Below are 23,159 nucleotides of genomic sequence, written 5' to 3'. Positions count from 1 at the left end.
TCATAGAAAATGGTGGTGTTACTGTTAATGGGATAATAATACTTCTTAGAATTCTTGAAGAAGTTTTGAATAAAGAGCTACCCAGGTCTGAAAAGGGATGCGAACGTGACGTAATTGCTTGTGTAAATATGCAAAAAGAACTTTTTGAGAAGACCATTTGAAACATCAAATATAGACGTTATCCTTGCCAAAAAATGCAATCATCTGAATTTCCAAAATACAAAGTTCAAAATCGTTTTGTTTAAGAGATATGGCTATGTACTTTCCTAAAATGAAAGCTTTTGTCGAAATATTTTAACAGAGTTACGCTATTTGAAGGTTATTACAACTGAAAAACATGAATTTTTGTTTGATATATGCAAAAACACATTTGATTTAATTACAAAATACTGTGTGAAGATGTACCTTTGACAAAAGTCAACACATAATGCACCTTTCTTGTAAAGCGTTTCCTAAATTAACGGAGGTGTCAGGTAACCTGGAACACTTCAAGGGGAAACCAGTCTTGTGAGCACTCTAAGGGTCCTGTTTGTGAGAGAAGGAGAGAGGGGGAGTTGAGGGAGTGGGTGAATGCACTTTAGGAAATAGTCTGCAAGCTACGTGCCGGCCAGACGGGTCTCCAGAGAGGGTTGGTCTGGTTGGGGTGTCGGGCTCATATCTGAAAATATAAAAAATAACTAGTGTATCAAGCTTTGAATATGCAGAAATAAACTTTGCGCAGAAAATCAGAAAAATATCCATTGTACCGTAACAGTTCACAAACCTCCGAGAACAAATGCCAGTATCTTCTTTGAAGAATTCAGTGAACTCATTGAGGTGATTATCATGTAGAAAAATGAATTAGTTATCTGTGAAGACTTCAATCTTTGGATGGATGACACATCAAATCCTGATGCTTTAGCGTTTAGTGAGTTATTGAAATAGTTTCAATTGGTGAATAATGTCGACTGTGCAAATGATAATTGGAAAATATGTTCCAAATAATGTAAAATGATTCAGAGAACAAGAATAAAAAGCTAAAGAAGATACATTGCATAAATTCTCAAAGAATATGTTTCAAATAAAGATTCAGTTTGTGTGTTTGCGTTTGTATGAAATAATACAGATTTATAGAGTGGTCTTATAGGATATTCAAGGCAAATGCCAATTACTGCAAACACGTCGAAGAGCATCAGAAACTATTTGCTTCATTTGATAAGGAATCAGAGGCAAGTTGAGATTAATTGAAAGTTCTGAGGACGCCAACTAAAATCAAGCGGAACCGCTCAGCATTCTCAAGCTTAAAGGATCTATTTATTTCTGATCTCTCTCTCTCTCTCTCTCTCTCTCTCTCTCTCTCTCTCTCTCTCTCTCTCTCTCTCTCTCTCTGTAATACACAAACACGCAAAGTTCGGAAAATGTTTCCAGTTGTTCACTTGAAAAACTTCTTTGTAGCGAGAGAAGTTCTGTTCCAGAATCGCTTTCTTTCTTTCATTATTATTATTATTATTATTATTATTATTATTATTATTATTATTTTTAATATTATTATGCTATAAGCCCAAAGACTTCAACAGTGAAAATAGCCAAGGGAGGAAACGAAATAAGGAAACAAATAGAATACTGTGTTAGAGTGTACCCTCCAGCAAGAGAACTCACTACCTCAAGATAGTTGAAGACCATGGTACAGAAGCTATGGCACTATCCATGAATAGAGAACAATGGTTTGATTTTGGAATGTTCTTCCCCTAGGAGAGCTGCTTACCATAGCTAGAGTCTGTTCTTCCCTTACTAAGTGAAAAGTAGCTACTGAACAATTATAGCGCAGTAGTTATCCGGTTGAGTGAAGAATAATTTATCGGTTATCTTATTGTAGTCATGTGTATGAGGAAAGAGGAGAATCTGTAAAGAATATGCCAGAGTATTCAGTGTATGTGTAGGCAAAGGAAACATGAGCTGTAACGCGAGAGGGATCCAGTGTAGTACTATAAATTGTTCAGTCAAAGGACCCAGTAACAGGTGGCTGGTGCCTTGGCCAGCCTACCGTATTGAAAGATATTCGCTTGATTCACAATCCCTTTGGAAGTTTATTTCCCTACTCAAAGCGATTGTCGGTATTTACTCCACACTCAGAGGGGATACAATAAACATTCCTTCTTCCCTCATAGACGTCTGGGAATCTGCAGATTCGCTGAAACCTTATCACATGACTCACGTGTTACTCCATTTCCCGAGATTGGCCTTGTGCTGTGTCCCTGGATTTAGGTCAGCCTTTATTTTTCCCCTTACGAAGAAAGATTTCACCTCGATGTCCATTTTGTTTCAAAATGGGCAGTTTTTACGGAAATAAATGAAACTCTAAAGAAAAATGTTTAATATGCATTAAATAAAGAGGGATTATCCTCTGAGAAAAAACGGTCGTTTAAGAAAAGACGTTGCCTTGAGGAAATGGCGCTTGTTAAGGGTAACATTGCTTTGTGCCTAGACACTGAAAGTGATAAACAAAATATAATATGAAAAGTGTTTAGCAGAAGAAAGAAAATTGGGTTAATTATTGATATTAAGATAAGGCGTTGAGTACGAATAAAGGTCAAATAAAGGTAAAGGTTAAGACCTTACCGTTAACTATATAGCAGACTGTTACTCTTATTTTTATTCAGCACTAAGGTTTGAATCCTTGGCCTAGTTAAAGTCTTTGACTTTAAAGGAATTAACTCTTTAGGTGTCTGATGCCTTAACAGGAGAATTCGTTGTTAAAAGGTATTTCGGGCTTAGGTATATTTGAAAAAGAATTAAAAAGCTCAAATGTTAATAATAAGATTATAATTCCCCCATATAATATATAATAGAAGAAGAGTCTGTATATATATATATATATATATATATATATATATATATGTATGTATGTATATATGTATATGCATATTTTATAGTCACCCCCAGCTCTCCTCGTCCATTGGGTAGGGGTGAGAAGAAGTAGTCATACCCTTATCAGTTGTTGCAGTTCGGGACTGAAGGAATACAGCAAAGAACATTAGTACTGCCACGTAAATTACACTGGGACTTTTTATTAATGTTTATCTCTTTTTCTAAGGTTTTGTGTGAAGCTGTTGAAGTTTTTTCACCTTATCTGTGTTTAATTCTCTTTGTTTATCTATCAAATGAAGACTGAGATTTTGGTTTTTGTAATGTAATGCACATCACATTCACCGAAATCTTGTATTAGGAGAAGGGTATAGGTGTTTTTTTATGGTATATATATATATATATATATATATATATATACATATATATTTATATAATTTATATTCAAGCGTGCTCTTAGTAGGAAATGTATCTATAATAATGTTTAATTTGTGAACATAATTTTTGTTATACATTATAGCTCGAATGTGTTCTAATAGGAATGGATCTAAGGTTTTCATTATAGATTCCAAATGCTGTTATATATTTAATTAGTCTTTCTGGTGGATTTTTTTTTATAAATATAGCTTTTCTCTCACTGTGTTAATTTTACTTTATATATATATATATATATATATATATATATATATATATATATATATATATATATATATATACATATACAGTATATATATAAATATATACACATATATATACATATACATATATATATGTGTGTGTTTATATTTGCAACTAATGATAATAATGATTACAACGATAATTGTAAAAAATATTGGTGGTAATATTCAAAGGATTATGATGATAATAGAATTCCCAAAGATTTGGAATTTATGATTTGCTTGTCTGACGACCGAGAGAATTTCTGTTTTTATTCATTTTTCACCTCCCGTTGAAGTACTATTCTTGATATTTCTGTTGGGTTTTTGTCTGATGTCTTGGGTTGTTAAGTTGGTGTACTTGGCGACTGGCCCGTTTTTCCTGGGTCAAGTGACTTTGTCTATTCTAGAAAGTAAAGTATGTTAACTTTATTTCCTTCTGGTGTTAGGCTCCGTGTATATATATATATATATATATATATATATATATATATATATATATATATATATATATATATACGTATATATATTATATATTATAATCTCATCATCTCCTCCCACGCCTATTGACACAAAGGGCCTCAAGAGGATTCATTGACCAAATTCATCAAAGGATATAGTTAGGAAGCAAAAGTCCAATGTACAGCTGAACCTCTTCAAAAAAAAAAAAAAAAAAAAGATAGTAGAGGTTTATACATTTTTGTGATCATTGTGGCATATCTCGATAACTGACGGACCGATTTTGAAGTTCTTGAAGGAAATTTGATAGTTTATTATGGTGCTGGATTGACCTATGAGGTGTTTGAATCTATTCGAGGTCGATATCGCACAATATGGGGTAGGAGGGAGGTGTTGATTTAATGTCACAACCCAGAATACCATATGTATAAGCTATGTTGCACAAACATAAGTTTGTTTCCTACCTTTTAATAGACTAAAACATGAAGTTAAATGCATTGTGCATATATATATATATATATATATATATATATATATATATATATATGTATATATATATCATTTATTTATTTATTTATCATCATCAGCCGTACCTAGTCCACTGCAGGAAAAGGCTTCAGACATGTCCTTCCAATCCCGTTTCTCTTTGGTCTTTCTATGATAGTTTATACCTGCAACTTTTCTTAGGTCGTCCATCCATCGTCTCCTTTCCCTTTCCACCGCTTCTTTTGCAATCTCTAGGGAACCATTCCGTTCTTCTTAATGTTCGTCTATTATATTCCATTCTCATTATATGTCCTGCCCGTATCCATTTCTTTTTCTTACATGTTAGAATATCCTCTACTTTAATTTGCTCTCGTATCCATGTGGCTCTTCTTCTGTCACTTAGTATTATTTTCATCATTATTCTTTCCATGGCTCTTTGAATTGTAACATGCTTACGTTCTAAGGGTTTAGTAAGGCTCCGAGTTTCCGAAGTATAAATTAATACTGGTAGGAACATTTGATTATATAATTTCCATTGTAGAGAAAGAGGCATTTTAGTTTTCATAATCTCGTTGACCAAAAGCTCTTCATCCCTTGCTTATCCTTATAATTTAGTTCTTGTGTCCTGGAGAAACACTGTCTGTCCTGTTTACGTATATTTATTACTAATCTCTAGAGGTTCGTCCATAACTCTTATTTGTTGTCTCTGCATTTTCATTAAACATTATCTTAGTTTTACTCTTTGATTTTCAGTCCTACATTTCTGCTTTCTCTTCATATCTATCGCATTTTGCGATTCCATCCTAGATTCACTATACTACTATGTCATCTGCAAATCTTAAGTTGGTAAGGTATTCCCCATTGATATCTACTCCTACAGTTTCCTATTATAAATTCTTAAAAACGTCTTCTAGCCAGGCTGTGAATAATTTAGTAGAGATGGGGTTTCCTTATTTAACTCTTTTCTCAGTTGGGATTTTCTCACTATCTTTATGTAGTTTTAGAATATATTTTATATATATTCTATATGATATATATGCATACATTACATTTGCCTGTGTATGAGTATGGTAGTTCAGAAATGTATGTATTACACAAGTGTCTATACAAAATAGTGTGTGTATATATATATATATATATATATATATAATATGTATATATATACATATATATATATAATATATACATATATATGAATATATATATATATATAAATAAATATATATATATGAATATATATATATATATATATATATATATATATATATATATATATAATTGTACATAAATAAATATACATATAAATATACATATAAATATATATATATATATATATATATATATATATATATATATATATAAGGTTGTTGATTGGCCAGGGCACCAGCCTCCCGTTGAAATACTACCGGTAGAGTGTTATGGGGTCCTTTGATTGGCCAAACAATACTATAATGGATCCTTCTCTCTGGTTAGGTTCACTTTCCCTTTGCCTACATATATACCGAATAGTCTGGCCTATTCTTTACCAATTCTCCTCTGTATTCATACACCTGACAACACTGAGATTAGCAAACAATTCTTCTTCACCCGAGGGGATAACTGCAAAACTAATTGTACAGTGGCTCCTCTTGATAAGTGTAAAAGAGACTCCTTAGCTATGGTAAGCAGCTCTTGTAGGAGAAGGACACTCCAAAATCAAATCATTGTTCTCTAGTCTTGGTTAGTGCCCTAGGCTCTGTACCATAGTTTTTCACTGTTTTTTGTTAGTTTTCTTGCTTGAGGGTACACTTGGGCCTACTATTTTATCTAATTTTTCTTCCGTTTGTTTTGTTGAAGTTTTTATAGTTTATATAGGAAATATTTATTTTAATGTTGTTACTGCTCTTGAAATATTTTATTTTTTCTTGTTTCCTTTCCTCACTGGGCTAGTTTCCCTGTTAGGGCACCTGGGCTTGTAGCATCCTGCTTTTCCAACTGGGGTTGTAGGTTATCAGTTAGTAATGATAATAATAATGATAATAATAATAATAGTTATAATAATGGTAATATATATATGTACATATATATAATGTATATGTGTGTATATTTATGTATTTATATGTGTGTTGGTTTGTATGTATTGAAATAAGCCATTAATTATCGAATTATCTCTTGACTCGTGATCAAAGACCAAAAGGGAAACTCATTTTTTGATAAGAGCTTATGGTCATTCGACCTATTTATCATCAGGCCACAAAGAGATGGCAAAGGGGGTTTGACTGTTACCTCAGGGTTCGAATCCTTGGCTGATTAGAAGCTCTTATCAGAAAATTAATTCCTTTTTTGGACTTTGATCCTGAGGTAGAGGGAATTCGATATTAAGAGGTAATTGGGGTTTATTTGAATAAACGAAAATAACGACATTTAATGATAGATTATAATTTCTTGTGTGTGTGTATATATATATATATACATATATATATATATATATATATATATATATATATATATATATATATATACATATATATATATATATATATGTATATATATATATATATATATATATATGTATATATATATGTATATATATATATGTATGTGTATATATATATATATATATATATATATATATATATATATATGTATATATATATATGTGTGTGTGTGTGTGTGCGTGTGTGTGTGTGTGTGTTTGTTTGTTTGTTTGTGTATGTGTGTGTGTGTGTGTGTGTTTGTAAACACGTATCCATAATTCCGATGTATAATAAATATATTAAGCAGAGAACTGTAGTTCTTTGGACGGGAAATTTAGCAGTGACCCATTGGTTTGGAGGTTTGAAACATTCTTTCCCGTTTGAAATGATGAACTCTAGTGGACAGACACTGGCATTGCTTAGCTAAAGGAGTAATAGTAATAAAGAATTTATATATTGTGTATGAGAGTAGAGGGAAACAGGAGAAACTTAAGCTTCTTGTTTGTCAGGGAAATATTTTAAACTTTTGTAGACTTTTCTTGAGTTAGGCTTTAATTTTATAAATGGAGAAATCTACATTAATTTTTCTCCACTCTTGAGTTATAAGTGCATTTTTTCATCAAGATTTGAATAAGCAAGTTAATAGTATTTTTGGCTTATTTCATGTGAAGGTTTGAATAACGATATCAGTAAGACTATTAGTGATTATACTAATGATTACAGTTGAAACAATTTACGTGATTATAACCCTTGATAAGTTGATAAAAAGCAAAGCAACTTGGGGATAAATTTTATTTGGCAGGATTTCATGTATATAAAATAAGATTAAGAGGATTTCCAATGAAACCATATTATTCCCAATTTCATCGGTAAAAATGACCAATTATCAACTATGTGACTAAATAACAAATTACAAGATGCCATCCATTGGCCATAAAACCCATGATAACTCAAGGAAGTTCTCTCAGGATCTGGGGACATGGTTGTTATTTCTGAGGATGTGCCCTTACATACAAAAGATACGCCCTTAGAACCAGAGAGCATGGCCATGGATCTGAGGTCATGCCTTTCGGTCACAAGATCACACTCATATGATCCAAGGACGTGTCATAGGATCGGATTATTATCCAATGATTATTGAGGGAACATTCTTAATGGGCCTAAAGCTTGTGAGATCGTGACTTCTAGGGAAATCGTGACCCTGATAGACACATAGAGGACTCATCCTCCTCAAGCAGTTTTCGTCAGTCATGTAGAAGGAATGCTCATAGGAAAGGCTGGCGCACTGCCCCTTCATCACCTTCTCAGGGGCCTGGTAGTAGCGATCGCAAATGGTCTCTGACGCGGCCGTTGTGACATTTCGTTGGATGCAGGTGGGGCTGTACCTGTTGACAGAAGTGGACAAGACTGAGTTTGTTTCATTGCAAAGACTGACTAGAAGTAAAAACACTATGAATTACGGTGGAGTTTACAAATCCTTTGTGTAACTGCATTAGCTTTTGGGACTGCCAAAGCTTACAGTATTATATACCTAAATATCTGTATAAGAAAATATTGTAGAAAAAGGATTTATTGAATCTTGGCCCAAATAATAAGAAGCGTTTTGAGTAATATAATATTTCGGTCTGAATCATCTTACCTCGTCGCCCAGAAGGGAGATCCCATCTCCATAGGGGAGCCATCCAGCCATGTCCATCCAACAGTGGTACTTGCGATTGATCCCCCAATCCAGAAATTAGAGGACAGCTCTGTAAGAAAATTATTTTCAATCTGTTGTAAAAAACCCATGTCATAATTGCAATTTTATAATTTGCTATTCTATAAATAAGTCTATTTTTTCTTTTAAAAAAAGAATATCAATAAAGATACATAATCTTCAATACCATTCCGGAAAGTATAGGAAAATCAGAATATCTTGGTGGAAGAACTAAGAAAATTTTGACCAGCTTAGTTTTGTATGGTCCACACACCAATATTGAAATACAGTTTAATCATTCAAAGAAGGACAGGAAGAATGTGGAAGAGGTATCTTGATGTAGAACCTCACCGTATCTCTGCAGGTGTCGAACTATTTCAGCAAAGTGGCTGATGTTCTTAATCGTTAAGAGGTCGCCGTTCAAGACGCCACAAAATGCACGAGCCTCGGCCCAGCTCATCTGTACAGAAGACAATCTCCATGTTGTCATAAAAGAACGGAAAAAGGTTTAACCCTATGAATGAAATAGGTTTCAAAGCAAATAGTACATTAGATGAAAACTACCGTAGACTATTAAATTCTGTATATTATCACAAAGAATAATACATATTTAGTTTATTTATAATTTAGTAGATTATGTAGATTTTTATCTGGTATGGGAAACGTATTCTTGGCTTTTACTTTACTCCAGTTAAAATTATGATTACTGTACGTCTAAAATTATGCAATTATTGAATTACTTTATCATTAAAATTATGCAATTATTGAACAGAGTTATAGTTCTGGAAAATGAAGAGAAATATCGCAAGTTAATCAACATAAAATATTGTGTTACCAAATGCACTATATGGATGTGAATCACATGAAGACTGTTCATTAACCATTGGGACCTGGACTAATGTACATAGAGTGACAGAAATAGACAGAGGGGGAGATTTCCACTTACGAGGCCTTTGTGGAAAATTGAGAGGCACTGATCTCCTACCAGTGTGTACATCTTGGGGCATCTATCGTGTGAGATTGTGTTGGGCACGACTAAGAGAAACTTCCTTGCCAATTCCATCGATTTCTCAAGATTATTATCTGTGAAGGGGAGGAAAACAAATACATGTTTAATGACGGTTTCTCTCAGGTTCTGTGTTATATTTTTGTTGTGAAAGATATCAAAAGCAAATCTGAACTTGGTACCGTACCAGTTACATAACCTTATTTATACTGTTGTTGCGATAGGTTTACTTGTGAATTCACCTTATTATAAGGAGAGTTCACCAGTTACTTAATTTTTTATAATATTGTAGTGGGAAAAGATTTATTATATAAATTCCGCCTGTGAAAAGAAGCGCTTCCCTGTTACCTAACTTTATTTATACTGTAATGGAAATAGATTTACCTTTGAATTCCCCCTGTGATAAGAATGAAGAGTTTACCTGTTACTTGACCTTATTTGCACTGTAGTGGGGTTAGATTTACTTGCGAATTAACTTTATAATAACATGAGTTTACCTTTTACTTAACCTTGTTCATGCTGCAGTGGGAATAGATTTTCCTGTGAATTCACCTTATGATAAGGAGAGTTTACCTGTTACTCAACCTTTTTCTATACTGTAGTGGGAATAGATTTACTTGTGAATTCATCTCATAATAATGAGAGTTGACCTGTTATTTAACCTTACTTATACGGTAGTGGGAATAGATTTACTCATGAATTGACCCTATGGTAATAAGCGTTTACTTGTTACTTAAGCTTCTTTATACTGTAGTGGGAATAGATTTACCTATGAACTCACATAATAATAAGAGTTTACCTTTTACTTAACCTTATTTATACTGTAATGGGAATAAATTTACCTCTGAATAAAATTCTCCTTTTGGTATCGGTATACCTGTTACTTAGCGTTGTCTATACTGTAGTGGGAATAGATTTACCTGTGAATTCGCTTTATGATGAGAAGAGTTAACATGTTACTTAACTTTGTTTATAACCAGAGAATTTGATGTTTTAATTATATTATTTCATTTGAAAAAAATTACCTGTAATTTCTCCCAGTAGATTAAAGTTGTCGAGTTTATCAATCCTTCCAGACTGAAGCATCTGCAGTAAATAAATATAAAGATAAATGAATTCATGAGATTCACGAATTTACATTTTTATCAGAATTAATCAGGAAATTCATTTATTTTAAATACCTTAATTTTTTTATATAAAACTGATTATAATAAAAAAATTAATAATTTTCCGTACCGTAATATATTTTTTGTCTTGAAAATTATTAGCAGAAATATTAATGATTTTTTTTTTTTAGAACACGAATACCCAAATATGTTCCTTATAATGCATGTAGAAAATTACATATAAAAATAGGTAAAGTAAGTCTACCGGTTTATACGTCAAATAAAATAAAATTAAGGAAATAAAATCACTTATTTACCAAACAAACACGCTTGTCCAGGTTGCCCTCACATCCGGGAGCTTCCGAGGAACAGAACTCTGAGATCTCACCGCATTCGGTTACTCCAAATCTTTTACACTCCACGTAGTCCATCAGGCATCTGGTGTTTCTCCATATCTGTTCAAGAGATAGAAATGGCTTTTGTAATGGCTTTTGTGAGGACATATTCGCAGTTGTCATTCGATTCAATCTTGTTGGGAAAAATATGTGGAAAATATTAATTGCGCATTTTTGGTCTCCCTGGGTTAGCCTAATGTACCCCCCCCCCCCCCTCTCTCTCTCTCTCTCTCTCTCTCTCTCTCTCTCTCTCTCTCTCTCTCTCTTCCCACACACACACAAAACTCTTTTATCCTCGTGTTCTGTATATTTCATTTCAGGATAGTAACCCCTGAAAAGCGTTCACCTTAACATTAACATTTGTCTCGATACCTTTCATTCCTAGACAACCACTTCCATCATTCAAGCATTTAACCTTTCACCAACTCAACCAACGTTACTCACTCTTGATAACCAATAAAGATTTATAAAGTACAATTATCTTCAGATATATAAATTGATTCTCTTAATGAATTGATTAGCATACAGTTATCACGTGAACCACACTTACATCACATAATTCCGGGTCTTCGTCAGAGGCATCCGTGCAGTCGTTGTCGCGATCGCAGATGTAATGATAGGGGATGCACTTACTGCTATTGTTGCAAGCTATCTCGCCGTTCCCGCAGCCGATGACGACTGAAAAAGGTTAAGATTCGTTACTCGTGATTGCATAGTCATCATCTCGAGGTGAAAGAGAGAGACAATGAGTGAGAGGTAGGTATGCTATCAGAAATAATAGAGGGAAATTAAATTGTAAACCCAAACACACGCTATTATTATTATTAGAAGCTAAGCTACAACCCTAGTTGGAAAAGCAAGATGCTGCAAGCCCAAGGGCTCCAACAGAGAAAAATAGCTCAGTACGGGAAGGAAACAAGAAAATGAATACATTATAAGGGAAGTAATACAATCAAAATAAAATATTTTAAGAACAGTATCAACATTGAATTAGATATTTCATATATAAACTATAAAAACTTGGAAAAGAAAAACAAGATAAGGATAAATAAGATAGAACTGCCTGCCCGAGTGTACACTAGAGAGAGAGAGAGAGAGAGAGAGAGAGAGAGAGAGAGAGAGAGAGAGAGAGAGAGAACTCTAATCCAAGACAGTGGAAGGCAATGGTACAGAGGCTATAGCACTACCTAAGATTAGAGAACAATAGTTTGATTTTGGAGTGTCCTCTTAGAAGAGCTGCTTACCATAGCTTAAGAGTCTCTTCTACCCTTACTAAGAGGAAAGGAACTACTGAACAATTACAGTGCAGTAGATAACCCCTTAAGTGTAGAATTGCTTGGTAATCTCAGTGTCGTCAGGTGTATGAGGACAGAGGAAAATGTGGAAAGAATATGCCAGACTATTCGGTGTATGTGTAGGCAAAGACAGGATGAGCGGTAACCAGAGAGAGGGATCCAATGTAGTGCTGTCTGGCCAGTCAAAGGAAGGAATTACTCCCTAGCGGTAGTATTTCAGCAGGTGGCTAGTGCCCTTGCCAACCTTCTACCTAGAGAGAGAGAGAGAGAGAGAGAGAGAGATGTAATTATGAAATATGAATGTCTGAAATATTGTTAGAAAAATAAAATTTTCTCTTTGAAAGTACTAATACTTTTATACTACCACTAATGATTCACTTACCTTGTATTCCTGCGGAGAGAAGCAGCAGTAAAGCAATTGGTTTCATCTTGCCAATGAGATCCTGCAATGTTTGCAATCAAACCTGAAATTAGAAAATTTATCATTCATTAGTTGTCCGAGTATCCTTGTTCCTCTTTTGTATGCTTGACATGAACAATGGAAAACTAGACGACTGCGCAAGGCATCCTAAGTCCATTGTTTCTGTAGTAAGTTCAGGCGTTACGACGAGTCTATTCGAATGGCTCGATGCAAATCCTAATAGCGAGCTGCTGATACCATAACTCATCATGCCTAGATGATCTGCTTGCAAAATGTTTCATATGTAATTCACCTGGGCTTATAGCATCCGGGTTTTCCAAGTAAGGTTGTAGCTTAGCAAGTAATAATGATGATGATAATAATAATAATAATAATAATAATAATAATAATCATAATAATAACAATAATAATGATGATGATGAGAATAATAACAATAATAATGATAATGATAATTTGTTGATTGGACAGACATGAAGAGGGACAGACATTTGCGTTCTATATTTGGTTTTGTGTAATATTCCGTTGTACAGGGTTTTTGTGGAATTATTATTGTTATTATTATTATTATTATTATTATTATTATTTATGGTAACAGAGGTATTATTAAAACAAGGAAATATTGAAGAAAAACGAGAGAGAGAGAGAGAGAGAGAGAGAGAGAGAGAGAGAGAGAGAGAGAGAGAGAGAGAGAGAGAGAGAGAGAGAGAGAGAGAGAGAGAGAGAGAGTAGGAGTTACAAAGAACACTTGAGAGAAATGGAAATAGGAAAGATTTTCCATGGAGACAAAGGTCATGACCCAAGATGCAAGAGGTCTGTCTTATATTTATTATTATTATTATTATTATTATTATTATTCTTACAAGCTAGGCTATAACCCTAGTTAAAAAAGCAGGATGCTATAAGAACAAGGGTTCCAACAGGGAAAAATAGCCCAGTGAGGAAAGGAATAAAGGAAAATAAAATAAATATTTCGTATATAAACTGAAAACTTTAACAAAACAAGAGGAAGAGAAATAAAATAGCATAGTGTGCCCGAGTGTACCCTCAAGCAAGAGAATTCTAACCCAAGACACTGGAAGACCATGGTGCAGAGGCTATAGCACTACCCAAGACTTATTTTCTTGGCATTTGGTTTTCATTGTGTCATATTGAAGTTTTCACCAGTCTGTTAAGGTTTGCTGTCAAAACCTTCTCATTACCTGATCGATGACTCCATCTCTATTTGCTAACTGCTACCAAGCTGTGGGATTCTTCATCTGCTTTTGCTTTGGTCGTTCAAAGAAGCGAGGTGGATAAATGAGAAGGAAATGCTGGTTTTAATTCATAACTATCTTTGAGCTCATTTTCAACACTACATTGTTCAAGCTCAGGTTATGTATTGTCATTTGTTTGTTTATACCTCCGGCAAAGAGTTTTTGTTGATGGACACCGTAGTGAGTATAGGAATGTGATATCTGGTGTTTCTCAGGATAGTGTTCTTGGCCCATTACTTTTCATAATATGTACACAAGACATTTGGTTTGACATAGAAAAGAAGCTCATTGCATATGCAGAAGACGTTAATCTCTTTGAATCAATTCCATCTCCTGAATGTAGATCTGGTGTTCCCGAATTCCTTAATGTAGATCTAGCTAAAATTAGTGCATGGTGCAAATTGTGTGGCATGAAGTTTAACCTTAACAAAACTCAAAGTATGAAGGTCAATGGCAGTAGCTCTACAATATCCGGATCTCATCACTGATAATGTTTGTTTTTTTAAGTATATCAGTTTTAAAATTTTAGGTTAGATACTTGATAGTAAATTTACTTTTGAGAGAAAAATTCGGTCTCTCTTCCTCAATTGCACAAATAATAGGATTATTGAGTGTCTAAATATTTTCGGTGATCAATCTTCTGTGAAGAAGCGTTTTAATTATTTCATTCTGTCTTGTTTCGAGCATTGTTCTCCTGTGTTGTCTTCAGCTGTAGAATCTCATCTTAATTTGTTAGACAGGAACTTACGGTGTATTAAATGTCTTATTCCTGATCTAGATGTTAATCTCTACCACCATCCTTGCATTCAGATCTCTTCAGACAGTTCCCTCCTGTTTGTAATACCAGGTAAGCAGTTAATTCTTCTAGTCACGCCTTCTCCACTATAAGGCTCAATACTACACAATATTCTAGAAGTTTTATTCCAGCTGTGACCAAGTTGTGGAATGATCTTAATCAGGTAGTTGAATCCGTGGAACTTCAGAGGTTCAAACTTGCAACAAATGTGTTTTCTTATTGAATAGACTGACATAAATCTCTTTTTATAATTTATATATTGAAGATCTATTTTAATTTTGTTACTCTTCTTAAAATATTTTATTTCTGTTGTTCATTACTTCTCTTGTACTTAATTTAATTCCTTATTTCCTTTCCTCATCGGGCTATTTTTCCTTGTTGAGTCGTTGGGCTCATAGCATTCTGCTCTTCCGGAAAACTAGGGTTGTAGCCTAGCTAATAATAATAATAATAATAATAATAATAATAATAATAATAATGGCCTTTTAAAATTGGTCATTTAGTAAATCTAATTCATGACAATGATAATAATAAATGATATTAATAATATTTTCATAATCATAATTGTGGAATGGAAAAACCTCACATTCCCCTGAGTCAGTTTTTCTCAAATCCCATTTGGTTATGGAAGAGTTCCTTCACTTATTTTGAGTTCGTATTCAATGTTTATAGGAGGAGGCCTCTCCCAATGTATCAGAATATGAGAGAATAAGTATTCCAGAGGTCTTCATTTCTCTTAAATATAGGAACATATGGTATATCGTTATTATTATTATTATTATTATTATTATTATTATTATTATTATTATTATTATTATTATTTTGATGATGTTCGGAAGCAGTGTTTTAAAGCTATGCTTTTTATATATGTAATATATCGGTATGAAATTTCTAATCTACGTAAAGAGTAGAGATTTTCTGACTCGTTTTTCAAAAGTATTACACATAAAAAATGGTGGTCAGTCTGTTCTTGAATGTTGTCGAAATAGTCTTACCTTCTTATACAACGTCATAAACTATGTGAAAAGACTAAGAATACAACGGGGATCTTTCTTGTAAATGATGACAATGATGTCAGGTTATAATAATGATTTTGTTTGCATAGCTGCAATGAAACTATTTTACACACGAAAAACTAATTATCCATATATCTACCTATCTATCTATCTATCTATCTATCATGTATCTATATCTATCTATCTATCTATCTATATATCTATATATATATATATATATATATATATATATAAATATATATATATATATGTATATATATATATATATATATATATATATATATATATATATATATTTTAGTCCATTGTCATACTATATTTATTTTGTTGAAACGTGATATTCACTCACATAAATAATGTATACACTTGCATTAGGAATGCACACACACACACACACACACTATATATATATATATATATATATATATATATATATATATATATATATATATATGTATATTATTATTATTATTATTATTATTATTATTATATTATTATTAAAGGCTGAGCTACAACCCTAGTTGGAAAAGTAGGATGCTATAAGCCCAGTGGCCCCAACAGGGAAAATAGCCCAGGGAGGTAAGGAAACAAGGAAAAATAAAATATTTTAAGAAAAGTAACATTAGAATAAATATTTCCTATATAAACTATAAAAACTTCAACAAAACAAGAGGAAGGGAAACTAGATAGAACACTGTGCCCGAGTGTACCCTCAAGCAAGAGAGCTCTAACCCAAGACAGTGGAAGACCATGGTACAGAGGCTATAGCACTACCCAAGACTAGAGAACAATGGTTTGATTCTGGATTGTCCTTCTCCCAGAAGAGCTGCTTACCATAGCTAAAGTCTCCCCTACCCTTTCCAAGAGGAAAGTAGCCACTGAACAATTACATTGCCCTAGTTAACCCCTTGGGGGAAGAAGAACTGTTTGGTAATCTCAGTGTTGTCATGTGTATGAGGACAGAGGAGAATCTGTAAAGAATATGCCAGACTATTCACTGTCTGTGTAGGCAAAGGGAAAGAACCGTAACCAGAAAGAAGGATCCAATGTAGTGCTGTCTGGCCAGTCAAATGACCCCCTAACTCTCTAGTGGTAGTATCTGAACGGGTGACTGGTGCCCTTGGTAACCTACTACCTACAATATATATATATATATATATATATATATATATATATATATCTATGTCTACACACTATATATATATATATATATATATATATATATATATATATATATATATATATATATATATACACCCATATATGTATATATGTACATATATATGTTTGTGTGTGTGCATAGATGTATAATGCGTGTGCATACATGATATATGAGAGTATATATCACGTTTCAACAAAACTAATATAGAATAATAATGTATATACTAATCGGCATTCATAGAAGTTTTAGAAAATGTTCACAGGTCCTTCCATTTCAAATTATCAATAGATAAAGAAATACCGAAGTTGCTGAAAATAATTACTGAGTATGAACACAATTCTAACTTACCTAAATGTGTGTTTGTGTCGAGGCACGGGAAGGGCAGAGATCACGACTGCTCTGGAGCTGGTACTGAACTGAAGAGCTTCTTATATGAGACTTGAGCCAGCTCCTCCGTGGCCCCTCTTGCGTTATTTATTGTAAGGTTTGTCCATTTGGGCATCGTTGACCCTCCACCCCCCAATTGCAACCTTGAAATCCAGAGGAAGGACGAAGCCGTCAAGCAAAGAACCCGTTCCCCTCCCCCCGCCAGATTCACTCCCCTCTCGACCCCTTGACCAAACGTTCCTATTTCTTAGTTTTAACTGGCTGTTGATTTTTCATATACTACTAACTATTCGTCTTTTCATTTTTTGAAGTAGTTTTTCAACTACAAAATGTTTCAGTAAGGTTTACTGTATCAAAAGAAAGTTTTTTTATGTAGAAGAAAGTGCTTAATGAAACTCGAGAATCTTGTTCTCAAAATCATGTGTCCTTGAAGTTACTTGAGAGAAAAATATAGATTCTATAGGTAAAACTGTAGTGAAAATGAATATTAGTTCTGGTCTTTAGATATGAGATGGTTTTAATATTGCCGAAATTACTTATAATAATGCTTATAATACTTACCTGTACACCCACACAAATATGCACCTTTATATATACATTTGTATATGTACGTGTTTATATATATACATATATATATATATATATATATATATATATATATATATATATATATATATGTATATATATAAATATGTGTGTGTGATTAATAGTATTTTAATAAGGTAAGTCAAGGGCCCAAATAGGGTCTGGGTTAGGGGATTACCCTCAAAGGGTAGATGACCGACAGCACATGCTTCCCGTGATAACGACGGCAGAATCCTTTACGAATTTAGGAAGGATTTTACCTAGAGAAGACGTTCACAAGTGTATCCCCTTGGTTGGGGGGGGGGGGGGGGTTGCGTTGATTGGTTGGGGCAGGGGGGGGGGCGTTGATTGGTTGGGGCAAGGGGGGGGGGCGTTGATTGGTTGGGGCAGGGGGGGGGGCGTTGATTGTTTGGGGTGGTGGTGGTGGGGGGGGGTGAAGTTCTGCATTATTATTCATTTGTTTATGTAAGCAAATTTTAGTGTCTTAGTGGATTTATCTTCATCAATTTGTATGTTAATTTTCTGTGTTTTCATATTTTTACTTTGTGTTTTTAAGTCTTTTCGTATAGGCAGGTTATTGTGAAGTATTTTGTTTCCATATGATCTTAATAATGATAATAATAATCAGAATCAGCAAAGGTTTATAAATCAAGTTTTGCGATCAGATTTACCTAACTTCCGTTAGTGATTGTGAGAGAATCTTTCAGGTTTTGTTCTTATCTGATCTATCGTTCAAGTACTGTGTTCTCTCTCAGAGACATTTCTGCTGTGTTTCTCTTTGATATTATTTGCCGTTAAGTTGGGAAACTTTGCTAATATTTGTTTTTTTCGGGGTCTAATGATCTCTCAGATGTTAGAAAGCGAGTCTCCATAGTTTTATATATATATATATATATATATATATATATATATATATATATATATATATATATATATATATATATATATATATATATATATTATATATATATATATATATATATATATATATATATATATGTGTGTGTGTGTGTGTTGTGTGTGTATGTAAAACTTACAGGAACACAAGTGTGTGCTCGCCCGTGATTATATGTATATGTTAGCTGCAAAGTTTAAATTTCGGTACTTTATATAAAGCCTAGGTACTCTTGTCCTCTTTAGAATACCTGCCAGTTTTAAGCAAAGTATGACATAATTTCGATGTGTTCTGACGTTACACACACTACCAAGGAAATTTCGACAATACCTAAGAATTCTACAGAATGTGTCACTGTACTTTGGTAAAGTATATAAATCGCATAGGTTTAACATTTTATTGAATATGTAACTGAAGTATGTTCAATCTAAAATAGATATGCAACTAATAGAACACTTTATGTTTAATGTTACATAGAAAACTAGAAAAGTACTCAGAGTGCAGACCTCCGCCACGGCAGCTTATTTCTAGAAACCAGCCTGCCTTTCCCAGAATCAATTTAGACTGTAGGCGTATTTGAAGTCTGTGTGACAACCATGTGTGAAATAGGGGTTAAGGTTAGGGTTAATTCGGTCGACCAGACGTAGGACTTTCAAAATTTAATCACTTCCACATCTCAACATAGAAAGTAATCCTTGAAAGTTTCAGTACTCTATGGGTAAAATTGTGGTCAGGAATTTATTCACAAACAGACAAACAGGGGCGAAAACATAAAAGCTTCCCAGCTTAGCTGGCGGAGTCCATGACGAAAATATTCACATTTTATTTATTACAACAATTCAAGCTTGAATGACCTTTTGAATTGCATAAAAAATTCCTCTTGACAAAATGTTTTTCTAACAAATTTTGTTTTACATAAACATTTGTAAAATCTTTGTCCATTTCCTGTTGATTTGTGGGTTGCTGCCGTCCTTAGCAATACTTTCATATCCATCGAGATTTCTTCTAATGCTAATATAGACTTTTTTCGTAAACAGTAAATTAAGATAAGGTTATATAATTGTTTCAAAACTCCTTGAATCGTGCCAAGCCGATAGAAACTGTCTTAAATATCAGTGATGACGGCCAAAACATTTTGAGCATCTCCTCAATCTTAATCACAGTCAAGTATGGAAATGCTATCTAGCACCAGGATTAACTGGAGGAAGCTTCTTGTCGGAAGTTTTCTTCATATTTTCAGCTGGCACCTCAAGATTTGCTGTTTCATCTTCAAGATTACAAACAACCTTTTTCTTGGTAAAGCACATCGGACACAACTGGAACAACATACCCTTCTCCATCACTGTATCCATGGCCACACATGACATAATTTTGACGGGCACAATCTGGGCATTGATGACCACCACGTGTAGCCCTAGAACCCACACAATACAAGAAAGTTGTAGACGCCTCAACATTTGTTGTATATGATGGTTCTGCATAAGGACACACAACTGGAACAATATTCCCCTTTCCATCACTGTACCCATAGTCACGCATGATGTGATTATGACGGCCATAATCTAGATATTGATGACCTCCACTTGTAGCCCTAGAACACACACAACACGAGAAAGTTGTAGTCAACTCATCAATTGTTGTAAATACTGGTTCTGCATAACGACGCACAATGGGAACAATATACCCCTCTCCATCACTGGACCCATAGCCACACATGACATGGTTATGACGGGCACAATCTGGACATTTATGATCTTCACTTGTAGCCCTAGAACACACGCAACAAGAGAAAGTTGTAGTCAACTCATCAATTGTTGTAAATGTTGGTTCTGCATAAGGACGCACAACGGGAACAATACACCCCTCTCCATCACCGGACCCATAGCCACACAAGACGTGATTATGAAGGGCCCAATTTAGACATTGATGACCTCCACTTTAACATGGAAGACATTGAGGCAGTTGCGGAGCACTGAAGGAGGTCGAATCAAGACTCCCTCATCCACAGGAAAATGACATCTCGGCCATACTCTTCAGTACCCCTTCGCAGAGATCGTCTCTTGCTTGACAACGGGCATAAGAGAGGGTCACGTGCCCCAAAGGTTAAATCTTCCAAGAAGCAAAGCCCAAAACAGCCCTTTCATGCTAGAAGGTCATGAGGTAGACATGCGTGTGCCTTCCATGGGGGGCATTCCTCCATGGGCTGATGAGTGATAACAATACGGTAGTGGCATACATGAACAAACAAGGAGACCTTTTCACAGCTCCTTTGGCATCTAGCTGTAGAAATAATATAACATCAACTTTGCAACTGCTTGCAAAAACCCTTAACCAATTCAAAAGGAGAAAATGTCACTATTTTAAAGGTTGGTGGGGCAACCACCTCCCTTGAAACCTTACAAGTCTGACATTCCCAACACGTCCGGCACATATCCCTGATTACACTAATCAAAGATTTGTGCAAAATGAGTCGACGGATCATTGCAGTCCTATTCCAGATTCCCCAGTGAGCATTCTGGAGGTGTGTCTTGGCAACTATGTCCATCAGTACATTGAAGGTGACTCCTGGGACTACTGAGCTGTCTGGGTTCCGCTTCACTAGCAAACCCTGGTGTACTTCCAGGTATGATCAACATTTCCTATAGGGTAGATAAGAGCTTGGAACTTGAGATGCAGGAACCCTGGAGTAGATCATGTTGATGACAGTTTTTCTAATGATTCATTTGTTTAGACCCTCTTAATGAGAGAATGCCTTGATGAAGTCATTGAGCTTCAGCACGGCATATCATTCCCGTGCTGAAACTTGGTGACGGGCAAGAGGGCTCACGAAGTTGGGGAAATTGCTCCCCCAGTTCGAATCTAAATTTCTCTCGTTCTCATCCTTTTCTTCCTCTTGATATTACTTCAACCTTCTAATTTTATAAACTTTCTTTCATGTTGCTGTCCCAACCCTATGAGTAAAATTCGCCATATGTATATGTGTATATATTTACATATATATTTTGTTTTTTTTAATGGCGTGGATGTTTTTACATCTGTAATTTCCACTGGCGTGGATGTTTCTACACCCGTTATTGCTGCCTGCTTTGATGAATGGGAAGAGGTGTCACGGTAGGGAGGTATTTGTGCTCAAAGCTATGTGTGAAAGTATTGGATGATCTCAGCCATCCCGAAGATGGTTTGGACCTTTTTGGCAGAACTATTCTCAAGTTTTGGGTCTTCAGAATCCAGGGGGATCCAATGCTTGGGGTAGGACTCTCGGCTTTTGGCCGGAAGCCCATCATTACAGATATGGGGACGATGATTCCATAGTTTCTTGGTCTCAGTCCTAACAGGCGGGTTCAGCTTACACCTGTGCCTCTATATCTGTTTAGGTGCTATCCTTCGTGTAGGGTATGGAGTGGACCATCTGGGAAGTATACTCTCATTGTGTCGGTAGAGGAGAGTGCAAATTTGCTTCCCAACATGTGATGCCTTAATGTTTTCAAGCAGGTGAATCAAACAATTTCAAATATCACATTTCTTTCTTTTTTCTTATGTATTCTTGTGACAACGAACCCCCCCCCCTTCCCCTGGATATGCTGACTCGGCCCCGGCAGGGTTGACGACCTATAGCATTTCATTTAAAGAAAATTATGTTGACCACTTAGAAACTAAAAAGGACTTCTTTGAACATTCGAAAAAAGTGTAATTTGGGCAACACAGGAAAATTTTAAATCCTGCACGTTACTCGAATCCCATGAGAAGCCAATTATGGTGGGCTACATAAAATATTTGTGTGCTATGGATTAATAAAAGAAATTAGGATGAAACTTCAATAGTGATCTATATGAATTTACGGAAGATGAGATATAGGCTATGTGTCCATTATCAATGTGGAAAGTACATAAAGTACCTGGAACATCAATGATTATCCTTACTTTCCAGGATGCTAATGTACCTTTCCACATAGACATAGAAAATGAAAGGATTAGAGTTCGACCTTTTAAGCGGAAGCCACTGCAATGTTTTAATTGCTTTAAATTTGGGTATCCTTCCAAAGTTTGCAAGAATGATAAAATTTGTAATACTTGCTCCAATCTTTACCATGGAGAATGTACACTTGAGGCACCTCTAATCATAAATCTAATGATAGGAGCTGCCAGTTTTATAAGTCAGAAGAAGCTGCCCTAAATAGATTAGTTATTGAACATGTAATCGTAGGGCATGCCAAGAGATTATTAAATAAATCTACTACATATGCAA

At 34.5% G+C, this 23,159-nt stretch overlaps 2 protein-coding genes across 8 annotated transcripts in view; one reads left to right on the top strand and one right to left on the bottom strand.

Annotated features, from left to right (window-relative positions):
* The window catches only part of LOC137658497 (adhesive plaque matrix protein-like), a 1,563,467-nt gene that overhangs the window by 281,478 nt on the left and 1,258,830 nt on the right, over window positions 1–23,159 (top strand). The window lies entirely within an intron of this gene.
* The window catches only part of LOC137658494 (uncharacterized), a 112,615-nt gene that overhangs the window by 17,944 nt on the left and 71,512 nt on the right, over window positions 1–23,159 (bottom strand). The window contains exons 1-9 of one of the 6 annotated variants that reach the window (XM_068393260.1): window positions 17,396–17,548; window positions 12,782–12,863; window positions 11,655–11,782; window positions 11,027–11,164; window positions 10,629–10,689; window positions 9,544–9,680; window positions 8,949–9,057; window positions 8,541–8,649; window positions 7,679–8,286 (exon numbers count right to left, since the gene is read on the bottom strand). In XM_068393260.1, coding sequence (XP_068249361.1) covers window positions 8,025–8,286; window positions 8,541–8,649; window positions 8,949–9,057; window positions 9,544–9,680; window positions 10,629–10,689; window positions 11,027–11,164; window positions 11,655–11,782; window positions 12,782–12,827 — 990 coding nt within the window. In that variant the 5' untranslated portion in view covers window positions 12,828–12,863; window positions 17,396–17,548 and the 3' untranslated portion in view covers window positions 7,679–8,024. Of the gene's footprint in view, window positions 1–7,678; window positions 8,287–8,540; window positions 8,650–8,948; window positions 9,058–9,543; window positions 9,681–10,628; window positions 10,690–11,026; window positions 11,165–11,654; window positions 11,783–12,781; window positions 12,866–17,395; window positions 17,550–23,159 lie in introns of those variants that run through there. The other 5 variants (XM_068393255.1, XM_068393254.1, XM_068393258.1 and 2 more) reach the window with 5 other exon arrangements.

The sequence above is a fragment of the Palaemon carinicauda genome, chromosome 19 (genome assembly GCF_036898095.1).
Source record: "Palaemon carinicauda isolate YSFRI2023 chromosome 19, ASM3689809v2, whole genome shotgun sequence".
Taxonomy (NCBI): Eukaryota; Metazoa; Arthropoda; class Malacostraca; order Decapoda; family Palaemonidae; genus Palaemon; species Palaemon carinicauda.
This window is presented reverse-complemented; position numbering and strand designations above follow the sequence as displayed.